We start from the raw sequence: 19,338 nt of genomic DNA, 5'->3' as shown, positions 1-19,338 counted from the left end.
CGTTGCCTTGAGCTGTGGGTAGGTCGAAGACAGGCCTCAGATCTGGTGTTGCTGTGGCTGTGGCATGGGCTGGCAGCTATACCAATTGGACCCCTAGCCTGGGAACCTCCATATGCTGCGGGTGCAGCCCTTAAAAAAGGCAAAAAAAAAAAAATCCACAAAGAGAAAGACGAGTATATATGGCCAGAAGAAACTGAGTAGTAGCCCTCAAAATATTGTGTTGCTTTTTATGCCCCAGTCATTCTGTGTGTGTGTGTGTGTGTGCGTGTGTGCGTAGAGGGTGATAGTGATGAAAAGGAGAATAGCAAGTGTATTTTCGGATATTTTACTCCACATAGAAAATAGCTTGATATGATTCTGGTACTCGTGCTTTCTTGATAAAGGCTCAATTCCCATGTTATCAGGTAGTATGAAGTCTGGAATGAAACAGATTAATGAAGGCAAGAAACTTAGGCCAATCATGTTGTGGCTTTGACTGTGTAGACACTTGGATGGAGTTAGACAATAGCATTGACTTAGAATTCATTGCATACCTGCCTCAATTAATTCAAAGACCATTCCAGCTGCCCTCAGGAGCTTACATTCTCATGAACGAGGCAGGCTGAATAACAACAGTAAAAACATACCTATAAGTCTCCAGTACTAAGAACACAAAATTACATACATGACCAGCTTCTGTGATAGCTGACCAAAGCATGATACCTTAAGGACTAATTAATCACAGAGGGTTTAAACATGTGCTCAGCTTCACACACACACGCGCCAACTCTGGATGCTTACATGGAGGTAAGACATTTTGAAGAAAATTATACAAGGGGAGGAGAAATAGGGTGTGAGGAAGAGAATTAAGATCCTAGAAATAGGTGTCGAATAATCCAGTGGATTGAAAGGGCCACAAGGGCAGGTACCCTGCCAGTCTTGTCCATCACTGCATCTCCAGCTCCTGTCTCGCATACAGTAAGCACTTAGAAATGAACGAACAGGGAGAGAAGGAAGAGAAGGTCAGTTTGAAGATGAGAGATGATATGTATAAAAAAAGAACATGGTAATTATTGCCTTAAAGAAGAGAGCGTGGGAGTTCCTGCTGTGATGCAGTGGGTTATGAATCCCACCACAGCAGCTCGGGTCACTGAGGTGAGAGGCTCGGGTTCAGTCCCCCGCCTGGCACAGTATCCTGTGTTGCTGTAGCTGTGGCGTAGGTTTGCAGCCGAGGCTTGGATTCAGTCCCTAGCCTGGGAATTTCCATATGCTGCTGATGTGTCCATTAAAAAAAAAAAAAAAAAAAAAAAAAAAGACAGTGTGATGAGCTCAGAGAAAGATGATTGTCAGTACAAATAACAGACTATGGACCACTAACTGCTAATGCTGGTTGTGTCTATCCCCACAGATGAAGAGCTTGGTCTAGAAGAGGATGAGAATGGCACGCAACAAAAAGGAGGTATGAGAGCTTCAAAAATGCACAGGCGCTGGGGAGGACATTCGGGCTTCCCACTGGAGAAAGCAGCTTTCTCGGGCTACAAACATTACTGGCCTCACTAATTAAGAGGGTACTGGTGTGTGGAGCTCAAGAGCCCCAAAGAAGATGACTGAACAGGGAAATAACTTTAAAAGCAGCCACCCTTGGACTTCCGGCCATGGCGCAGTGGAAACGAATCCAACTAGGAACCATCAGGTTTCGGGTTCGATCCCTGGCCTCCCTCAGTGGGTTAAGGATCTGGCATTGCTGTGAGCTGTGGTGTAGGTCACAGAGGAGGCTAGAATCTGTTGTTGCTGTGGCTCTGGCATAGGGTGACAGCTGTAGCTCCAGTTAGACCCCACATGGGAACCTCCATGTGCAGAGAGTGTGGCCCTAAAAAGCAAAACAAACAAACAAAAGCAGCCACTCATTCTTTGTAATTAGTGTTCCCAGAACAACTTAGGTTTCTCCTAGAGAGGGTAGGAAGCCAAGCCAGGTATTTATTTTTTCCTATCAGTATTTCTTGAATCAGTACAGTGAAAACAGAATTGCCTCATCTCTAAGAGATTGGAGAATTGAGAATGGAAAGAATGGAAATGTCTCCTGTCTGAGAGGCCCCGAGATTGCAAGTTCAAAGGGAATGGAAATGTGTCAGATCTGAAAAGTGAACGCAGGATGAAGGATAAAATTGCTTGGTGATGCTGACTTCTGATGGCCTGGTTTGATTCCAGGCACATTTGGAAATGAATATGTAACAGGTTTATTGAATACAAAATTACATCTTATTCATCCCAGACTGTTAACCATGCTTCAGTCTGTTAGTGAGCCCATCCTTTCTTAGGTCAGAAGCCCCTCGAAAGCTTCCTTAAGTGGACCAGGAGCCTAGTCTGTCATTGTCTGTAGAGGAATATGTGTTGCAAAGGCCACTTCAAGGACATTCATTCCATCAGCAGAGCCTCAAAGTGGCTGAGTTAGATACTGGCTGACTTTTTCTTAGAGATTCATTGGAAATCTTGAGCCTAGAAGTTCCTTCCCTCCCCCCTTCCTGCTTCCTCTCTGTTTCTCCAGCCTCCCCTTTTTCCCCATTCTCTTCTCTCTTCCTTTCCTCGTGCCTTTTCTTCTCTTCCTTATTCAGCAAAGCCCCTTTCCTTGTGCATGCTCCATGAGAAGTGAAGATGTAACAGGTTAAGTGAAGGACCCAACTTCATAAACACCCAGCTTCTTCCTGAGGCGAGGAAAGGCAGCAAAGCGAAAGAAGTCACCTGCCAAAGCCAGAGCAAAAGAACTGAGCCGAGTATAACAAAGGATCGTTAGTATAGCTTCAAGTAAGGCTCTCATGACAATTCACCCGTGTGATTAAGTCCATTCTGAAATGTATTTTTGACTGTTCTACTTGCTGTACAGAATTCCAAAAACAACAACAAAAATCTGTTTCCTGATCGACCCTTGTCCCACATATGTCTTTTCTCAACCAACTTCCCTCACTGGTGTATGAAAGAAGCATTTCATGTCAGAGCTTGGATGGAGTAACTAGAAGCTTTCTACGGCCAACTTCAAAATCCTTTCAGGAAGCAGCCGTTTTCTGGCAAAAGCCAAAAATTCCATTTCTTACTCCTCCCCTGTCTCATTTCTTCCTTCCACTGCTCTTGCTAAGGTTCAATCTGAAGAGTGAGGAGAGATTTGTTTCTTAATTGTTCTAGTAGCTATAATTTATTTATTTATTTATTTATTTATTTTTGTCTTTTTTGCTATTTCTTGGGCCACTCCTGCTGCATATGGAGGTTCCCAGGCTAGGGGTTGAATTGGAGCTGCAGCCACCGGCCTACACCAGAGCCACAGCAACGCGGGATCCAAGCCGTGTCTGCAACCTACACCACAGCTCACGGCAACACCGGATCCTTAACCCACTGAGCAAGGGCAGGGACCAAACCGGCAACCTCATGGTTCCTAGGCGGATTCGTTAACCACTGCGCCACAACAGGAACTCCAATATAATTTAAAAAAAAAAAGTGCTTTGTCCTCATGCTTCCTGCCTCCAAAATAGGTGTTAAAGTGCAGTGAGCTCTAAATATGTTTCTATGGTTTACACTTCCCACCAGTTATAATGATTGGTGACTTAGTGATTAAAAAACAGAGGAGGGCTTTTCGCTCTCTCTGCAGAATCTGAGGCAGGAGTTTTTATTATTGGTGTTTACTTATTTATTTATTGAATTTATATAGTGCTTTTTCTACAAAGGAGCTATAGAAACAGCAACAAATATGTAACATCCAAATGTCATCACTTAGCTTTATAACAATAAAGTAGAGAGGTCTGAGGGACGAGTAGGCATAGAAAAAGCCAGGACAATATGAATTTTTCTGCAATAGGCAAGCTACACATTTTGGTTCACTTGGGCAAGTCAGGTGTCACATGCCATGTGAGGAGGAGAAATATTTTCTCCTAGAAGATCGCATGGCCTGCAGGGTTTACCTTTAAATCCCACATGCTCTTGTTGTTTTGCTTTTTGTCTTTTGTCCTTTTAGGGCTGCACCCGCGGCATATGGAGGTTCCCAGGCTAGAGGTCTAATCGGAGATGTAGCCGCTGGCCTACACCAGAGCCACAGCAACACAGGATCCGAGCCATGTCTTCGATCTACACCACAGCTCACTGCAACGCCGGTTCCTTAACCCACTGAGCGAGACCAGGGATCGAACCCGCAACCTCATGGTTCCTAGTCAGATTCGTTTCCACTGCGCCACGACAGGAACTCAAAACCCACCTGCTCTCCTTCACTATGCCAGAGATGCTGTTCCCGGAATGCTGTGCTCTTTCCCTGATAGAATTGCTAACATTTTTAAAGCCCAACTAAGATTTTATCAGAAGAGGGGAAGAAGGAATTCAGTTTATCCTGATTGGGTGTTAATGACCCTGTAAGATGTAATTTCTTTTATTTTATTCTGTTACCTAGAAAATCTATCACAGCCTTGTAGTATTGATTGTTCAATCTATAAAGCGCTCGGTTTACAGCTTGACTGTTAGTAACAGGGTTATGCTAATGAGTGACTCTTCAACACCTCAGATTTTCACGGAATTCCAACCCATCAGCCTAACAGTCTAACACGAAGTATCTCTGGTGATGAGAGCTTATCTCCCTTCCCTATCATGAGAAGGCATGTCCAGGTAACCAAAAATAAAACGCATTCTGTGCCATTTTATGAAAATGACTGGCCATTTGCTTGGGCGTGCCGTCAAATAAAAAGCAGAGCTGGAGGCACAGGTTATCCTCAGATCCATCAAACTCAGCCAAGGAAGATCTTGAAACAGGTTGTTTTTGCTCTGAAGTTGTGGGCAAACTCAGCCAAGGAGGAGCCTGTGTGTTCAGTCATTTCTGCAGGGCAGAAAAATGGTTGCAGATGAGCATTCCGTCTCTGAGGCACGTTTTCCACTTTAGTGGCCGCCGATGGAGTGAACAATTACACAAAAGAAACAGGGACGCCGCAGAGGTATTTGCAGCCCTTCCTTTTTGAAATCTGTTTCCCAGGACCAAACATGGGCAGGCAATCACCCAGCTCTGATTTTGGCCGACTTAAGCACAGGAGGTGAAAAGGAGGACCCGTGAGTGTTCCTCACTGTGAGATTGCACTTAAAAACATTTAAGACCATAGCAATTTCAAAACTCAAAGACTAAAGGGCTGTGAAAACAAGAAGCCAATGGTATTGTCCAGTTGCTCTTCCTGTTCTGGTGTCCTAGTCAGTGGAGCTTGGCCAGTTTTTTTATGCCTTTCCTTCTGAAATAGTTAATGAAGTATCCAGCTGAGTCTGCTTTAATGGATTGAACATGGTGGCCTTTGCTCGCCTGGCCTACAGAGCATTCCAGCCGCCTTCCAGGAGGCCACTGCTTTGGCCTTTTTTTGTCCGTTTCGCACCAACCCATGCTCCAGCAAGAAATGGCTTTGTCATCTCCTTTTGTCTTTCTTTTCCATAATCAGTTAAGTAATTATGCCCAGGGCCTGATTAGCACAGTCCTTTGGCTTATCCTAAAAATTTAAACAACATGCTGTATGGGTCACAGCTTCACTTCAGGAGCTACCCAATATCCCCCAAACAAAAACTCAAGATGACATATGAACTCTGAAAAGAACATAGCCAGAAAGATGTCTGGTCCTTTCACCTTAGAACTCTCCACATCATGGAGGCTTATTTTCAAATACTGACTGTGTCAAACAGGAGCACCAACTTAGCCTTTAGTTATAGGAGAAATGACCATCCTCAGATATAAAGAATCAGTGTAGAATTTCCCATTGTGGATCAGCGGTAACGACTGGTATCCATGAGGACGCAGGTTTGATCCCTGGCCTCAGTGGGTTAAAGGATCCAGTGTTGCCATGAGCTGAGGAGTAGGTAAGACACAGCTCGGATTCTGTGTTGCTGTGGCTGTGATGTAGGCCAACAGCTACAGCTCCGATTCAACCTTTAGCCTGGGGACTTCCATGTGCCACGGCTGTGGCCCAAAAAAAAAAAAAAAGTTAGTGTAGAATGACAAATGCTTTGCAATAAAAACCTAGAAATGAAAGGAAAACAGTATATTTTTTTAGGTTAGTCTGTTGCCTTTCTTCCTATGACGTTTGCTTGCTTGGAGCACAGCTTCCCTTATGTGGGATAAAGAAAATAAGATGCTGCCCTTTTTTTTTTCCTCTAGAAAAAGTCCCTCTCAGCTCTGCTAGCAATTTAAATGCTGTGATCATACCCATTAGCTTCTCTATCATTGTAATTGTTGTTAATTGTTATAACTGTTTTAGTTATTAGTGGTGTCATTATTGCTCTAGGTCCTCTGTCTGTTTTATGCTGAATATATTAGTGCTTTGCTTTTGAATTACCAGGCTTTATTTAGTGCAGAGTTACGTTTTTTGGAGAGACATTGAGAAATGCTGGCATTAAGCTTTATTCTTTTGTTTTTCATTCCAAATGGACAGACTGGAAAAAAAAAATAATTAGATGGAATAATGTCCTCAAAATGAGAATGAGGATGTTTTGAATTAATTAAATGGTCAGAATGCTGCACCATTTCTGATCTCAGACTGCTGCCAGAGGAGTCGGAACCTAAAGGATCCTCAAGCCAACCCACAGAGGAATCCTACTTCTCAGGCTTCCAATTCCAATCTAAAGACATCATCTAAGCCTCACAGTGCTTTCTCTATTCATAGGACATGCTGGGCAAGTTTAGGGAGAAGCTGGACTGGCCCAGCAGAACTCCCAGCCCGTGAGCTCTTCCTGGGGCCAAGCTTCAGGAATAAAGCCCTCCTCGCCCTTACCTCTCCCCTTCTTCAAGGTTTTTGAATAACACCCACTCTTGGTCAGGTTTTCGTTTACACCTCAAGCTTCAGAGAACCCTTCTCTGACCCCTCAGACGAGGTTAGATTTCCTGTGATACATGACACCTCAGCTTCTCCTTGGCAGACATATCACAATCATAAATAAATAGTTGTGTGACTGTTTCATTGTGCCTCCCCTGCTGAAGGTACCGTGTGTGTGGCCAATGCAGAATTCCCAGAATCTAATATAGTCCCTGGCGCAGTGGGCCCTGTGTACATATGTTTGTTGAATGCTGAGGAATGAATGTAGTGAAGACACACGCACACATACACATAAATGCCAGCTACACACGTTAAACTGGGAGTCTGCCGTTCAGAGTCCAGTCTTGGCCAATTGAGGCATTCATCCTCCCTGATCTCCTTAATAAGTATCTCTGTTTAGATAGCAAGTCCAACTTTTTCCCAATTTTCATTTTTTTTTTTTTTTGGCTATGCCCACGGCATGTGGACGTTCGAATCCATGCCACAGCAGGGATCTCAGCCACCTCAGTGACAACACCAGATCCTTAACCCGCTGAGCCACCAGGCAACTCCTGTTGTTTTAGAATACCTTTTAGAATAGGTATTTTTCTAGGTGTTCTGCAGGTGCCTTATATAGCCAATATCAAATCCTTTTTTTTGGGGGGGCCACCCCAAGGTATAGGGAGTTCCCAGGCCAGGGATCAGATCCTAGCCACAATGGCAGCTTAAACTGGAGCTGTGGCAACAGTGGATCCCCAATTCACCGTGCTGGGCCAGGGATCAAACCCAAGTCCCAATGCTCCAAGATGCCATTAATCCTGTTGCGCCACAGTGGGACCCCCCACTTTTTACCTATATACCCAAAGGTACTCACAGTCTCGGGAGCTATCCCACATCCAGGCACATGGGGAGCAGAACTTCGCAGTAACCGTCTGCTAGGCCTGAAAAAGCCAAGATGATAATTTAGTCCATCTTACCATTTGGAAACATCAAGTTATGTTTGAAAAAAATCTATTTTTATAAAATGATTTTTTTACCATGTATAAATCCATGAAGAATATTATATCAATATACTTTTCATTCCAAACTTAGCCAAAACCTTGGGGTGATTAATCAACTCCATTACAACTAAAAATGAATTGTGTCCTCTGGGGAAACCACTTTCACTCTCCAGGGACCGATATTTTTCTATTATTTCATGCACTGATATCTCTCCCCTAAATAAATAAATAAATATGCCTTGTCTTGTCAGTAATTAGCATTTTTTTCCCCAATGTATTTTTTTTTCCTAATATGTTCCTAACTCCAGGGCAGAATGTTTCCAATGTAGTTCTTATTTGCTGCCCTCTGTTGTCAACTGCATACACAAACACTTTCTGTGTAAAGAAAACGTGCCTGAGTTTCTTATATGCTCAACATTTTTACTCTTGTTTGCAGTATCTGGATCTTGACCAAATAGCTCTGTCTCTTCTGTTTTGTGTTCTTTAAGATTTCTACTAAAGTTCTTTTTCAGAGACATACAGGGATTTTGTTCCCCTCTGCCTTTATTCTTTGAATCGCTTGTAAGTTAAGAACAAGGAGTGAAAAGCAAACATAGCCAGGACCTCTGTCCCCCTCACAGCGTACTTGTCCACCTTCTGTTCCCATCCTCAGCCACTGGTCGCATCACCCCTCACAGGAAGGTCAAGAACAAATGAAGGGAGGAGCTCCTGTCGTGGCTCAGTGGATAACGAATCCAGCTAGGAACCATGAGGTTGCGGGTTCGATCCCTGGCCTCGATCAGTGGGTTAAGGATCCAGCGCTGCTGTGAGCTGTGGTGTAGGCTAGTGGCTATAGCTCCGATTAGACACCTAGCCTGGGAGCTTCCATATGCTGCAGACGCAGCCCTAGAAAAGACAGGAAAAAAAAAAAAAAAAAGAACAAATGAAGGGAAAGGTGGGAACTGGTAGAATCAGGTCCCCACAAACCACTTGAATTTTAATTAGAACCCAAGACTCTTGATAACTCCCGTCCGTAGGAATGTCGTCTTTCGTGGGTGCTTTGCACACAGCACTCATATATAGCATCCTCAGGCACAGGGAGCACTGCCACTTAACCCCCAGCCTAGTGGGCATTAGCTCTCCTGCCATTCAAATCTCCAGATCCTCTCCCACTTTGTACTCTAGTGTTTAACCTTTCCGGGTAGAAGAAGATCAATACAAATTCTTCATTGTTAAGAATCGATGACTGTCCTGTGGCATCACTGCCATCCAGTCTTGCTGAGGAGCCCAGTAAATCTCTCCAGCTGCTTCTAAAGCTTGGTTTGTCGTCTTCGGTTGCTTTCATTTTTAATGCAGATCACTTTGGTTTCTGTTCCCCTGGGGGCTTGCAGATAAATCTTGGCAGACATGTTCAGGGTCTACAAATGAGATGCTGGAAAAGGGCCAGCCCACCCAGAATTTAGTTGTAATGGATGAGACACCCCCGTGGTTCCACTTAAAGACTGGGCTATTCGTTTCCACATTTATTGGTAATTACCTCATCTAGTAAGTACCTGGGTGGGAGGTACCAGGATAAAATTCCTGTGTAACAGGGGAGGCTAACCTGTGAGACTGCATCGCAGATCTGTGCTGGCTGACTTCGCCTCTCTTATAAAGAGGCAGAAGTTGAAGACTTACCTCATGCCTTCAGATGCATAATAAAAAAGAAGCACTGGATAGTTTGGATACCCTGGATGAAGCAATTCTGGCAGAAGAATCTCTTTGTGCTGCTTACTTGTAAACCAAGTGAAAAATGACCTGCCTGATTTTCTTTTATTAATAAATGAATGTATTTATCATATTATTGAATAGCATCCGACTAAAGGTGATCTGTAAATATTTAATGTTAGTTAATGATCTTCTCCCACAGTACTTTGCTCATGCTCTGTGTTGGGATGTATCTCATCCCAAACCCCTGAATCTTAGATTTCCTAGGGGGCAACGTCAGAACCTTGGTTTCCATTTGCGGCAAAAACTGTGGGCTCCATAGAAAGAGTCCTTTTAACTTTGATTTCTTCTCTCTTTGATCAGTGGACTATGCCAATTATTACCAGGGCCTCTGGGATTGCCATGGTGACCAGCCAGACGAACTGTCCTTCCAACGGGGTGACATCATCCGAATTCTGAGCAAGGTAAGGATGAGAATGTGGGACTTGGATCAAAAGTTGATTTTCTCACTCTCGAGGAGGTAGTTACCATAAGCAGAATTACCCTAGAATGTCATGCACTTCTCTTGTGTATGTTACATAGCTCCCTCACACATAAATTCCCGTGGCTTTATAATTGTTAGGGAAATTTTTAATTGAAAATTCAGATGCAGGAACCAATTTTCAAATGAAAAAAATACAATAAAGTAGATGTAATATTAAAACTATGCCAATCAAACTTTGATCTTTCTAAAAAGGTCTTGTGGTGCTTAAAAGGCCATCACCACATACATAATTTATTACCATATAATACTCTTGAAAATATTTTAGCTAGGTCAGCCCCCTTCTTATTTCATTTATAGATAAACAAGGCTGTAATATAATTATGTATGGGGGGAGGAGTCAGAGCTGGTGAGCTCCATTGGTTTGAGCAAGTGCTGACAAGGCCAAGATAGAGAAGCCAACCCACAAGGGCCAGCTAACTTTATTTGCTTCCTCACTCACAAAGTTGACCCCGAGCCACAGCTAACCATCTCACAAATGATATTGTTGAATATTTTAAAATGGGCAAAAAAAAGTAGAGATTATTGTAGCTCCATCACCAATGTGAAGAAGATTCAGAACTCACGGGCTACTTACGGTTTGAGAGATGAGTAACATCTTTATAAGGAAAGACCACACAGGAGCTCCCGCCATGGCACAGTGGGTAAAGAATCCAGCTGGAACAGCTTGGGTCATTGTAGAGGTGCAGATTCAATCCCTGGCCCTGGAACCTCTATATGCCACCAGTGCAGCCTTAAAAAAAAAAGAAAAAAAAAAAGAGTGAGAGAAAGAAAGAAAGACTGTACATATTCTGTATAGGTGGGCTAAGGAAGTAGGTTCTATCCCTGAAAAAAACTTGTTAAAAGATTATTGAGGCAATAAATACTGACAAACCCATTTTTTTAATTTTTAAAATATTTGTATTAAAGTATAGTTGATTTATAGTGCTGTGACAAAACACTTTTTTTTTTTTTTAGGGCCGCCCCGGAGGCATATGGAGGTTCCCAGGCTAGGGGTCGAATCGGAGCTACAGCTGCCAGCCTACACCACAGCTCACGGCAATACTGGATCCTTAACCCACTGAGCCAGGCCAGGGATGGAACCTGAGTTCCCCATGGATACTAATCAGATTCGTTTCTGCTGAGCCACGACGGGAACTCCCACACACATTTTTGAAATAGGCACAATCTGCTCTTTAATCGATAAGTATGTGACCTCCATAAAGAAAAATTGAAAACCCATTGGGTTATTAACCCATCATTTGCCGTTTATCTTTGTTCTGTGAACATCACTACCTTGGCCAAGTGTTTGTCTCAGTTTGAAACATACCATAAACTCCTTAGAAAACAGACCAGAGCTGACCAAAGATACCTTTTTTCTTTTTTTTTTCTTTTTAGGGCCACACCTATGGCATATGTGGGTTCCCAGGCTAGGGGTCGATCAGAGCTGCAGCTGCCGGCCACAGCCACAGCCACAGCCACAGCAGTGCCAGATCCAAGCCACATCTATGACCTATGCTGCACTTCATGGCCATGCTTGGATCCTTAACCCACTGAGTAAAGCCGGGGACCAAACCCACATCATCATGGATACTGGTTGGGTTCTTAACCCGCTGAACCACAGCAAGAACTCCACCCAAAGGTACCTTTTAGCAGTTCCAACGAGTCCCCTTTGAACTAGAACCAAATTCACACCCAACCTTTTTCAAGACAGCAGGAGGCCTGCAATCTCTGCTGCGTGAGATCACAGCCTTCTAGTGATTTCCTCCAGACCCCTAATTCAGCACCACCCCAGTACCATTCGGGTGCAGCTCCAATACACCAAGAATAAATTGGAAGCAAAGAAGGGAGTGGACATTGGCCTGATTGGTATTTCAAATGCCCGAAAGCAAGGTTTGCCGTGTAATAGGATTTGTGTACATTACCACGCTGGCATTACAGGGGTAATCGAGTTATCCACTCAGGTGTGACCAGGCCTCTGTTTGCCCAGAGCCTGCAGGTGAACAAATTAACTGTTTACATTGTCTGAGGTGCCTGCAGCAGGAGGGGGGGAGAACAGAGCCAGACTGTCTGCTGGCCTTCTCTCGGTCATGATTATTTTGTTGGTTTTGCATGTCTTTTGCCTTTGTTAATGGCTTCTCACTGGGGGTCCCTTTCCTCCATTTAGAAGGGGCTGTGCAGTGACTTGCCCTGCAGCACAGACCTGTCTGCAGTCACCAGGGCTGTTGTATTTTGAAGAGATACCAAAGAACTAGGGGAGCCTCCCCAACCTGTTTGGGTTTGTTTTTTTTTTTTAACCCCTTCCTCGCCTCTATTATTAAAGGCTAATACAGCAGAGTTTAATTCAGGGGGAATCCCTGGCTGCCTTGGTTCTGTTGGGCTTCTCTCTCCAATTTCTGGAAGGCCCCCAACCTGTCGTCATACCTTACCTTGGTAGTAGCACACTTCTTACGCCCCGAAAAGTGCACCAGCTGCCTCCCTTCTCCGTTGCTCATTTCTGCATGTCAGGAGAAGAAATGAGAAGCTAGAAGCTTCACTGAAGTTTCCCTCACAAAGCTTCATTTCAGTTAATGTTGGCTTGGGGAACATTTCAGATTGGATTTACCTTTATTATATTACTTAACTCAATAAGAGCCCTTAGACAGGAAGGAACCTTAAAAGGCCACCCAATCCATTCCCTTGCCTCTAAGAAGCACAAATGAACCAATTCGGACAGATAGAAAAGGGGATTCCAATACCCATTATCAGCTGTCTGTCTATTCAGATGTTCAGTAACTCCTAATCTCAGGAATTTTCTCTCATATGAATCCTAAATCGATTCCACTTTAAGCCCCAGCTAGTTTCCTTTATTGGCGTCAGTTACACTTTGCAGCCTGCCTCTCACACCTGCAGGGACAGAAAGTACTGACCCAAGTTGAGGTTAGTCCAGAAAAATAGTATCTAGAAATCGCCGCTTTACTTTTCTCTCCAGTCAATAGAACCTTAGTTGGGCAAGCAAGGCCCGCTGCTTAGAAACCTAAAGTCTATTTCCCTGAGAAACACAAGACAAGATGCAACTGGGTGCAGCTCAGCTTACCTGGACCAGCTTCCTTACCCATAAAATGAGGGAGTTGTGTTAGCCCTCTGAGGTTCCTTCCACCTCAGACGTTCCTGGTCTAAACAAACATGGTGAGGCCGACACTGCAAAACTGCTGAAGAAATTCCGCCCAAAAAAAGTGTCTTAGCTTTCACTATTTATTCACATTAAACAAACAAAATGATTCTAAATTCTTTTGTTTGGGGCCCTCATAAATGTGTCTGGCTTCCCCCTCTTTGAATGATAAGAGAAATATTCTGGGACAACAGGGGATGGGGGTTGTGGGTGGCAATGGAGGACAGGAAGTGGCCCCTGGATGGGGAGATGGGGGACTAATAGCTTTATTCTTAGTCTCCTGTTGCTCCCTGCCATCCACTTCTTTCTTTCTCTCTCTCTCTCTCTCTCTTTTTGGCATTTACTTGCATTGATTTGTTTTTAATTGAGGTATAAGTTGATTTACAATGTTAGTTTCTGGTGTACTGCAGAATGATTCTGTTATTTTATATATAGCATGTATCTGCTAATGCCAAACTCTTAGTCTCTTCCCCCCCCCCCCCCCCCCGCCCCGTTCCTGTTTGGCAACCTTAAGTTTGTTTTCTATGCCTGTTAAGTCTGTTTCTGTTTTGTAAATAAGTTTCTTTGTATCATTTTTTTAGATTCTACATACTAAGTGATATCATATAACATTTGTCTTTCTCTGACATCCTTCATTTAGTATGATAACCTCTAGGTCCATCCATGTTGCTGCAGATGGCATTATTTCATTATTTTTATGGCTGAGTAATATTCCATTTTGTGTGTGTGTGTGTGTACGTATACGCATGCACACACCACACCTGCTGTTTCTTAATAGTTGCCCAATTATGACCCAACCCTGAATCCTAGAATCCTAGGGCAAAGAGAAACTGTTAGGGTCTAGGAATGACCCCAGAAAGAAAGCTATTTACCCTTTTTTTTAAAAAAAAAGGTTTTTTCCAGAGAAGATGATTGGCTAGGTAAGAAAGCTACACCCATAGATTAACCAAATGCTGGAGTTCCTCAGCATTTGAGGCTCAGCGGGTTAGGAACCTGATTAATATCCATGAGGATGCAGGTTCGATCCCTGGCCTCACTCAGTGGGTTAAGTATCCAGCATTGCCGTGAGCTGCAGTGTAGGTCACAGACTTGGCTCGGTTCGGGCGTGGCTGTGGCTGTGATGCAGGCCGACAGTACAGCTCCAATTTGACCTCTAGTCCAGGAGCTTACATATGCAGCAGGTGCAGCCCTAAAAATAGAAGGAAAAAAAAAAAAGATTAACCAAATGCCTGTCACCTGTCCTATTCTTAGGACGGCAAGTTGTCAACAGGCGGGTTACTTACGTAACCCTGAACAAAGTCACTTAATCCTGCTAATCCTCAGTTTCCTCATCTGTAAAAATTGGGGTAATTTCTATTTATAGGGGGGTATTATAATGCCTCCATCAGAAAATTTGTGTAAAAAAAAAAAAAAGGCCTGGCATCTAGGAAATGATAACCGTTATTATATTCCCTCTTTTCCACTAACAATAAAGTAAATCTGGGGGGAGTCAATGTGGGGTACATACTAGGAGTTCAATTATTAGTGAATTGAAAGAGAAGTATGTAGCCTGTCCTGCCAAGAACTTTTCACAGAGATGTTCAAGAGGACAGAAAGTCCTCACTTTGAAATAGGCCATCTAGTGAAGACGCCTTACATGGAAGTGCACTGTGGCTGTCCTGGTGTGAGCCGGTTCTCACTGACAATTGATCAGCTACTCAAACTTCTTTGAGGAGAGGCCAGGGCTGTGTATCCCAGCTCTGAAACAGTAGCCAATGCACAGTCAGCAGGACCCCACCCACCTCCCCTAACACATTCATCCACCCCACGCTTTCAGCGCTAAGTTTGGGTCTCAAAATATATTAAAGGGAGATTTTAATAACAGAGCCGATCTGTGCATCCAGGGGATGTTCCCACGTTCCTTTTGGGCCCAGATATTTCGGAACAGCTTTTTCTGATGCAGACTGAGCTCCACTTCCGCCTGGTGCAGGGGCGCAGCTCAGGCCACAGCGGGGTGTTTAACGCTCTTCAGTGGCTCCAGATTGTGGCGCTAGCGCAGGTCCCCTCATACGTAACCGATGGCTCCTGAGAGCCTGGCTCCAGTAAATTACTTCCCACGCTGCCTGCGACCACCGCAGAATTCAAGTCTGAATAGAGCAGGAAAAAGGTGTTTGAAAGGCCTGTTCACTCAGCTGCATTTTAATTTCCTTTTCAATCTTGTCCCAATTAATTTCACAGAATTAATCTCACAGAAGCAAACTCGGCAGCACTGAGGCTGCGGTTTTAGTGTGGCGGTCGCTCTGCCTGAACATGAAATAGGAGCTAATATAAAAATCCATCTGCTATGTTTGAAATACACGCCGGCTGCTGCTCAGTCCTGTCTGACATTCCAAACATCAACAGCGGGGAAAAGTGATTTGGGGGTTAGTGGCCATCAGTACTTGGCAGGGGTTCAACAACAGGTGTACTCCAAAAATCCATTCAGCCTGGGCACCAGGCATGACAGGCAGGTGCTGAATCACCCTCCGTGCAGGAACATTGCACCCCGGCTTAGTTCCTTTTACCTGAGGATCATAAGGCCCTTCTGTGGACCCGCACTGCCGTGGGCATTGATTTTAAGTGGGAGAAAGGGAGGTTAAAAAGTCTCTATTTGATAAGACAAGCCACCGTTTCCAGCTTTCAGAAAAATGACTCTATCTCCCTGGCTTAAAGGTCTTTCACTTGGGAACCTTTTTCTAAATAATAAAGGTGTTTGTTCTACTATTTGAGATAACTTAAATAAATGCCCATTTAAAAATTAAGCCTCCTGTTCCAGAAGTAATTGATAGTGGCAACATGAGCTGTCCAGCAGATAAGGGCAAATTAAAGAGAGGGAGGAAGAGAAACTCTTTCTCAATTGACTCGAAAGAAGAGAGGTCCCTGAATGAGGTCTTGCACTTGAGGTAAACAGAGTCAGAAGGTGACATCTCTTGGACTTACATTGTGCACCTCATGAGTTGGCCTGGGTCTTCTCCAAGGTTTGTCCAGCTACTTATTTGCATGGAAGTCAGCCTTGCAGCAACAAGCCGGGGCACCACATAAAGTTTCTACTTACATGGTGGCTCAGCCAGGTTAGGGAGATGGTCTCACTGCCCCAACACACCATAACTTCGGTTGTCTTCTCTGCTGGTGCAGTTGATAGAAAAACAGGGAGCCTTGCAGGCAAAGTCAAGTTCAACACTGAACGCATGATGCTGTCAGATGGCCTCCTGTGGATGAGGATGGACTGATTTCATCATCCTGGGTGACATTTAGCTTCCAGCACCGGGTTGGAGCTACTTAAATTCAAGCTAGAGTCTGGCTCCAAACCCAGCTGCTAGCTCTCTGAATGCAACAGGCCTGTGCCCAGCACGCCTGGACAGTGTTAACAGAACACCGTGTTTCCTGTAATGGGATCTTTAAAGCCCAGTGTTCGCCACCTAGTCCTTCACAGGACACGGAAAGAATGTGGACCCTTCCCTCCCTTGACCCCCCATCCCCTTCAAAAGAGACTTGTATGTTGTAAAAATTATCTGAATGCAGCCCGTACTTCCTCTTTTAAGTGTGCTTAGTTGAATGTGACAACAGCCCTCATAAAAACAGATAATTCTTTCAATTGCTTTAAATGAAGGACTTTTTTTTTCTTTTAATTTCAGGGCTCTGAGGGAAAGGAGGTGTTTGGTGACATCTAGTGTCCATTTAGGACTTCCTCAGGCACCATTACCCTCTGCTTGACTGAGTGGGGGATGGGCAGGGTAACTGGGGAGGTAATTCAGGGGTAGGAAGTAGGGGGAATGCAGGCCTGGGGCCCAGGCTGCGCAAACATGGTGATGAAACTGATCAATGCCTGCCAAAGAGCTATCATTCACCTCTGACCTAACGGGGGGGGGGGCAGTAAGGGGGGGTACCATCAGAAAATATCTTTTCTCATTTATGATGATACAAAAGAGAAGCAGAAGCTGTCCCTATCACCCCATTTCATGTTAACAAGCAGGTCAACACTGCGCTGTGATGACGAAGACGATGATGATGGTGGTGTTTTGTCTCATTAATAACCCCTATGGGAGGCCACAGAGTTAGGAGGATGGGAATGGGATTTGGGGTCAGCTGGAAGGCAACGGTCATACACCGGTCAAATTCAGTGGAGGCCATTCCTTTCCCCCAGACAGGAACCAATCGTCTAGAACAAACCCTGGCAGCCTCATTCCTTCCAGGTAATTTTTATAAATGAGAGGACACCCATTCTAAGAGAGGACAAAAGGGAGAGGGTGTTTGTGTGCGTGCATGTGTGTGTGTGCGCGCACGCACGCGCGCGCATATGTGTGCATATAAACCTGCAAACAAGAGGCCTGACTGCATAGCAACCCTGTCCTCTAAACCCTGGCCATTTATTATAAAACCTATCTTTTTTAAAAAAGAATAAAATTGGCCTTTTCCCTTTTAATCTCCTTACTCCTGAACTGTTGTCCCAGACAAGACCCTTCACTTGCTACACACACACACACACACACACACACACACACACACACACCTTTCAGTCAGGTGGAAAGTCCCAGATCAGATAATTAACCGTGAGACCCAGACAGAAATGTTTACCTAGAACCATATAAGCCATGGCAGGGTTAGGTTAATGCTCAGAAACGCCTGATGCTTTACAAACTCCAGTGTAAAAAATTCCAGCCATTTATTTTGCAGTGAATTTATAACAAATGCTGTTAAAGGCTTCGTCTTTTGACAGAGGTAATAATAAATTCACTGTTAAAGACGGTAGTTTAATTCCTTATACCTCCAATACTGCACAGAATAAACCATATTCATCACTGAGTAATTTTTTACCACATAAATCTTTAAAACTAACCGGTGAAGGCTGTTGAGACTGAAATATTGTGAATTTATTAGATATGCCCATGTAGTATTGGATTCAGAGGTTTCCATTCGAATATATTATGGGGAAAATTTGTGTCTTTAACGGTGACATTCCCTCCATTTCCCACTGCCAGTATTATAACAAGCAGCTCCTCCAGAGTCAACTGCACGTTTATTAGACAGAGATTTAGTAATAAACTCCTCACTAATCTGCCAAAGAGGCTGGATGACATTTCGGTGAGATGCTCAATTTAAAAGGAGTCACAAAAGCTTTGTTTCTGTGTAATTATTTTCTCAAAAGCAACTCAGCCTCCCCAAAGCTCTGTCTACCAGCGTTTCTTGGTAGTGTGTGGCTCCAGCTCTGCAACGAAACTAGCAAAATATTGAAGCAAATTATAACCTCATTGCAGACATGCAGGGCAGTAACTTCTATGCAGTTTATAGGATTAGTTATGGAGGGCTGGGGGTAATTGGTTAGAACACAAAAAAGCTGGAATTAGCAGATGTTGCCCGACGGGTGGTATTTAAGGCTAATAAAAAGATTATATTGACTCTCAAAAACTAGAAATGATAGACAATGGTTTCAGAAAACTTGCTATTTAAAAACTTTCATCTTGGCATATGACACGTTCAAGATACAATTAAATCCTCAGATTTGAACAAAAATCCTTTTACTCTACCATATAAATGTGGAGGGAAAATCCATGCCTGTTAGATGAGAATATTCTGAACCTTTCTTGTGATTTGCTAGTGACATGACATTTAAACTGACCAACCGATTACATCACATTGTAATGCCCTCTCCAGTTTTGTTAAGGAAACATTAATATTGCTAGAATGAAAAATATTTTTTCTTTTAGATACAGAAACGTGCATCACCTTTTCAGCAAAGAGCTTCGGCGGTTTCTCTGTCCCCACTAATATTCTATGTTTGGCAAGAGTTGCAGATACTAAAAACTTCCAAGGAGGATTATGAACTTTAAGGGGTTTTTTTTTTCTTTCTTTCTTTTTTTTTTTTTTTTTTTTTTTTACAAAATAAAATGCATTTCTAACTGTTAAACAAAGCAGAAAAATCTCCTGGCAGTGCAAGACTGCAGCCCATCAGAGTAATTGTTAAAAGACAGGACCCGGCCAGAAAGATAAGCTTAATACCAGCAATTAATATTCAGCATTTCACATTATAGTCAAGAGGATGTGTTTTTCTTCGTGATGTGGCTCATAAGCTAAGAGTGTCGGGAGCCAGACTCTGAGCTCTCTCTTCTTTTTGTGCATGAGGATTAGGGAGAAAAAAACAGCGACAACAATCCTGCTCCATCTGTAAATGAACAAACATCTTGATTTTATAGC

The 19,338-nt window shown here is 43.6% G+C and overlaps 1 protein-coding gene across 1 annotated transcript in view; it reads left to right on the top strand.

The window, feature by feature from the left end:
* The window catches only part of SKAP1 (src kinase associated phosphoprotein 1), a 308,582-nt gene that overhangs the window by 274,574 nt on the left and 14,670 nt on the right, over positions 1-19,338 (top strand). The window contains exons 10-11 of the mRNA XM_013979973.2: positions 1,388-1,438; positions 9,821-9,921. Coding sequence (XP_013835427.2) covers positions 1,388-1,438; positions 9,821-9,921 — 152 coding nt within the window. The remainder of the gene's footprint in view (positions 1-1,387; positions 1,439-9,820; positions 9,922-19,338) is intronic.

This window comes from Sus scrofa, chromosome 12, assembly GCF_000003025.6.
Source record: "Sus scrofa isolate TJ Tabasco breed Duroc chromosome 12, Sscrofa11.1, whole genome shotgun sequence".
Classification (NCBI taxonomy): Eukaryota; Metazoa; Chordata; class Mammalia; order Artiodactyla; family Suidae; genus Sus; species Sus scrofa.
The sequence above is the reverse complement of the archived record's forward strand: the minus strand, read 5'-3'. Positions and strand labels throughout refer to the sequence as shown.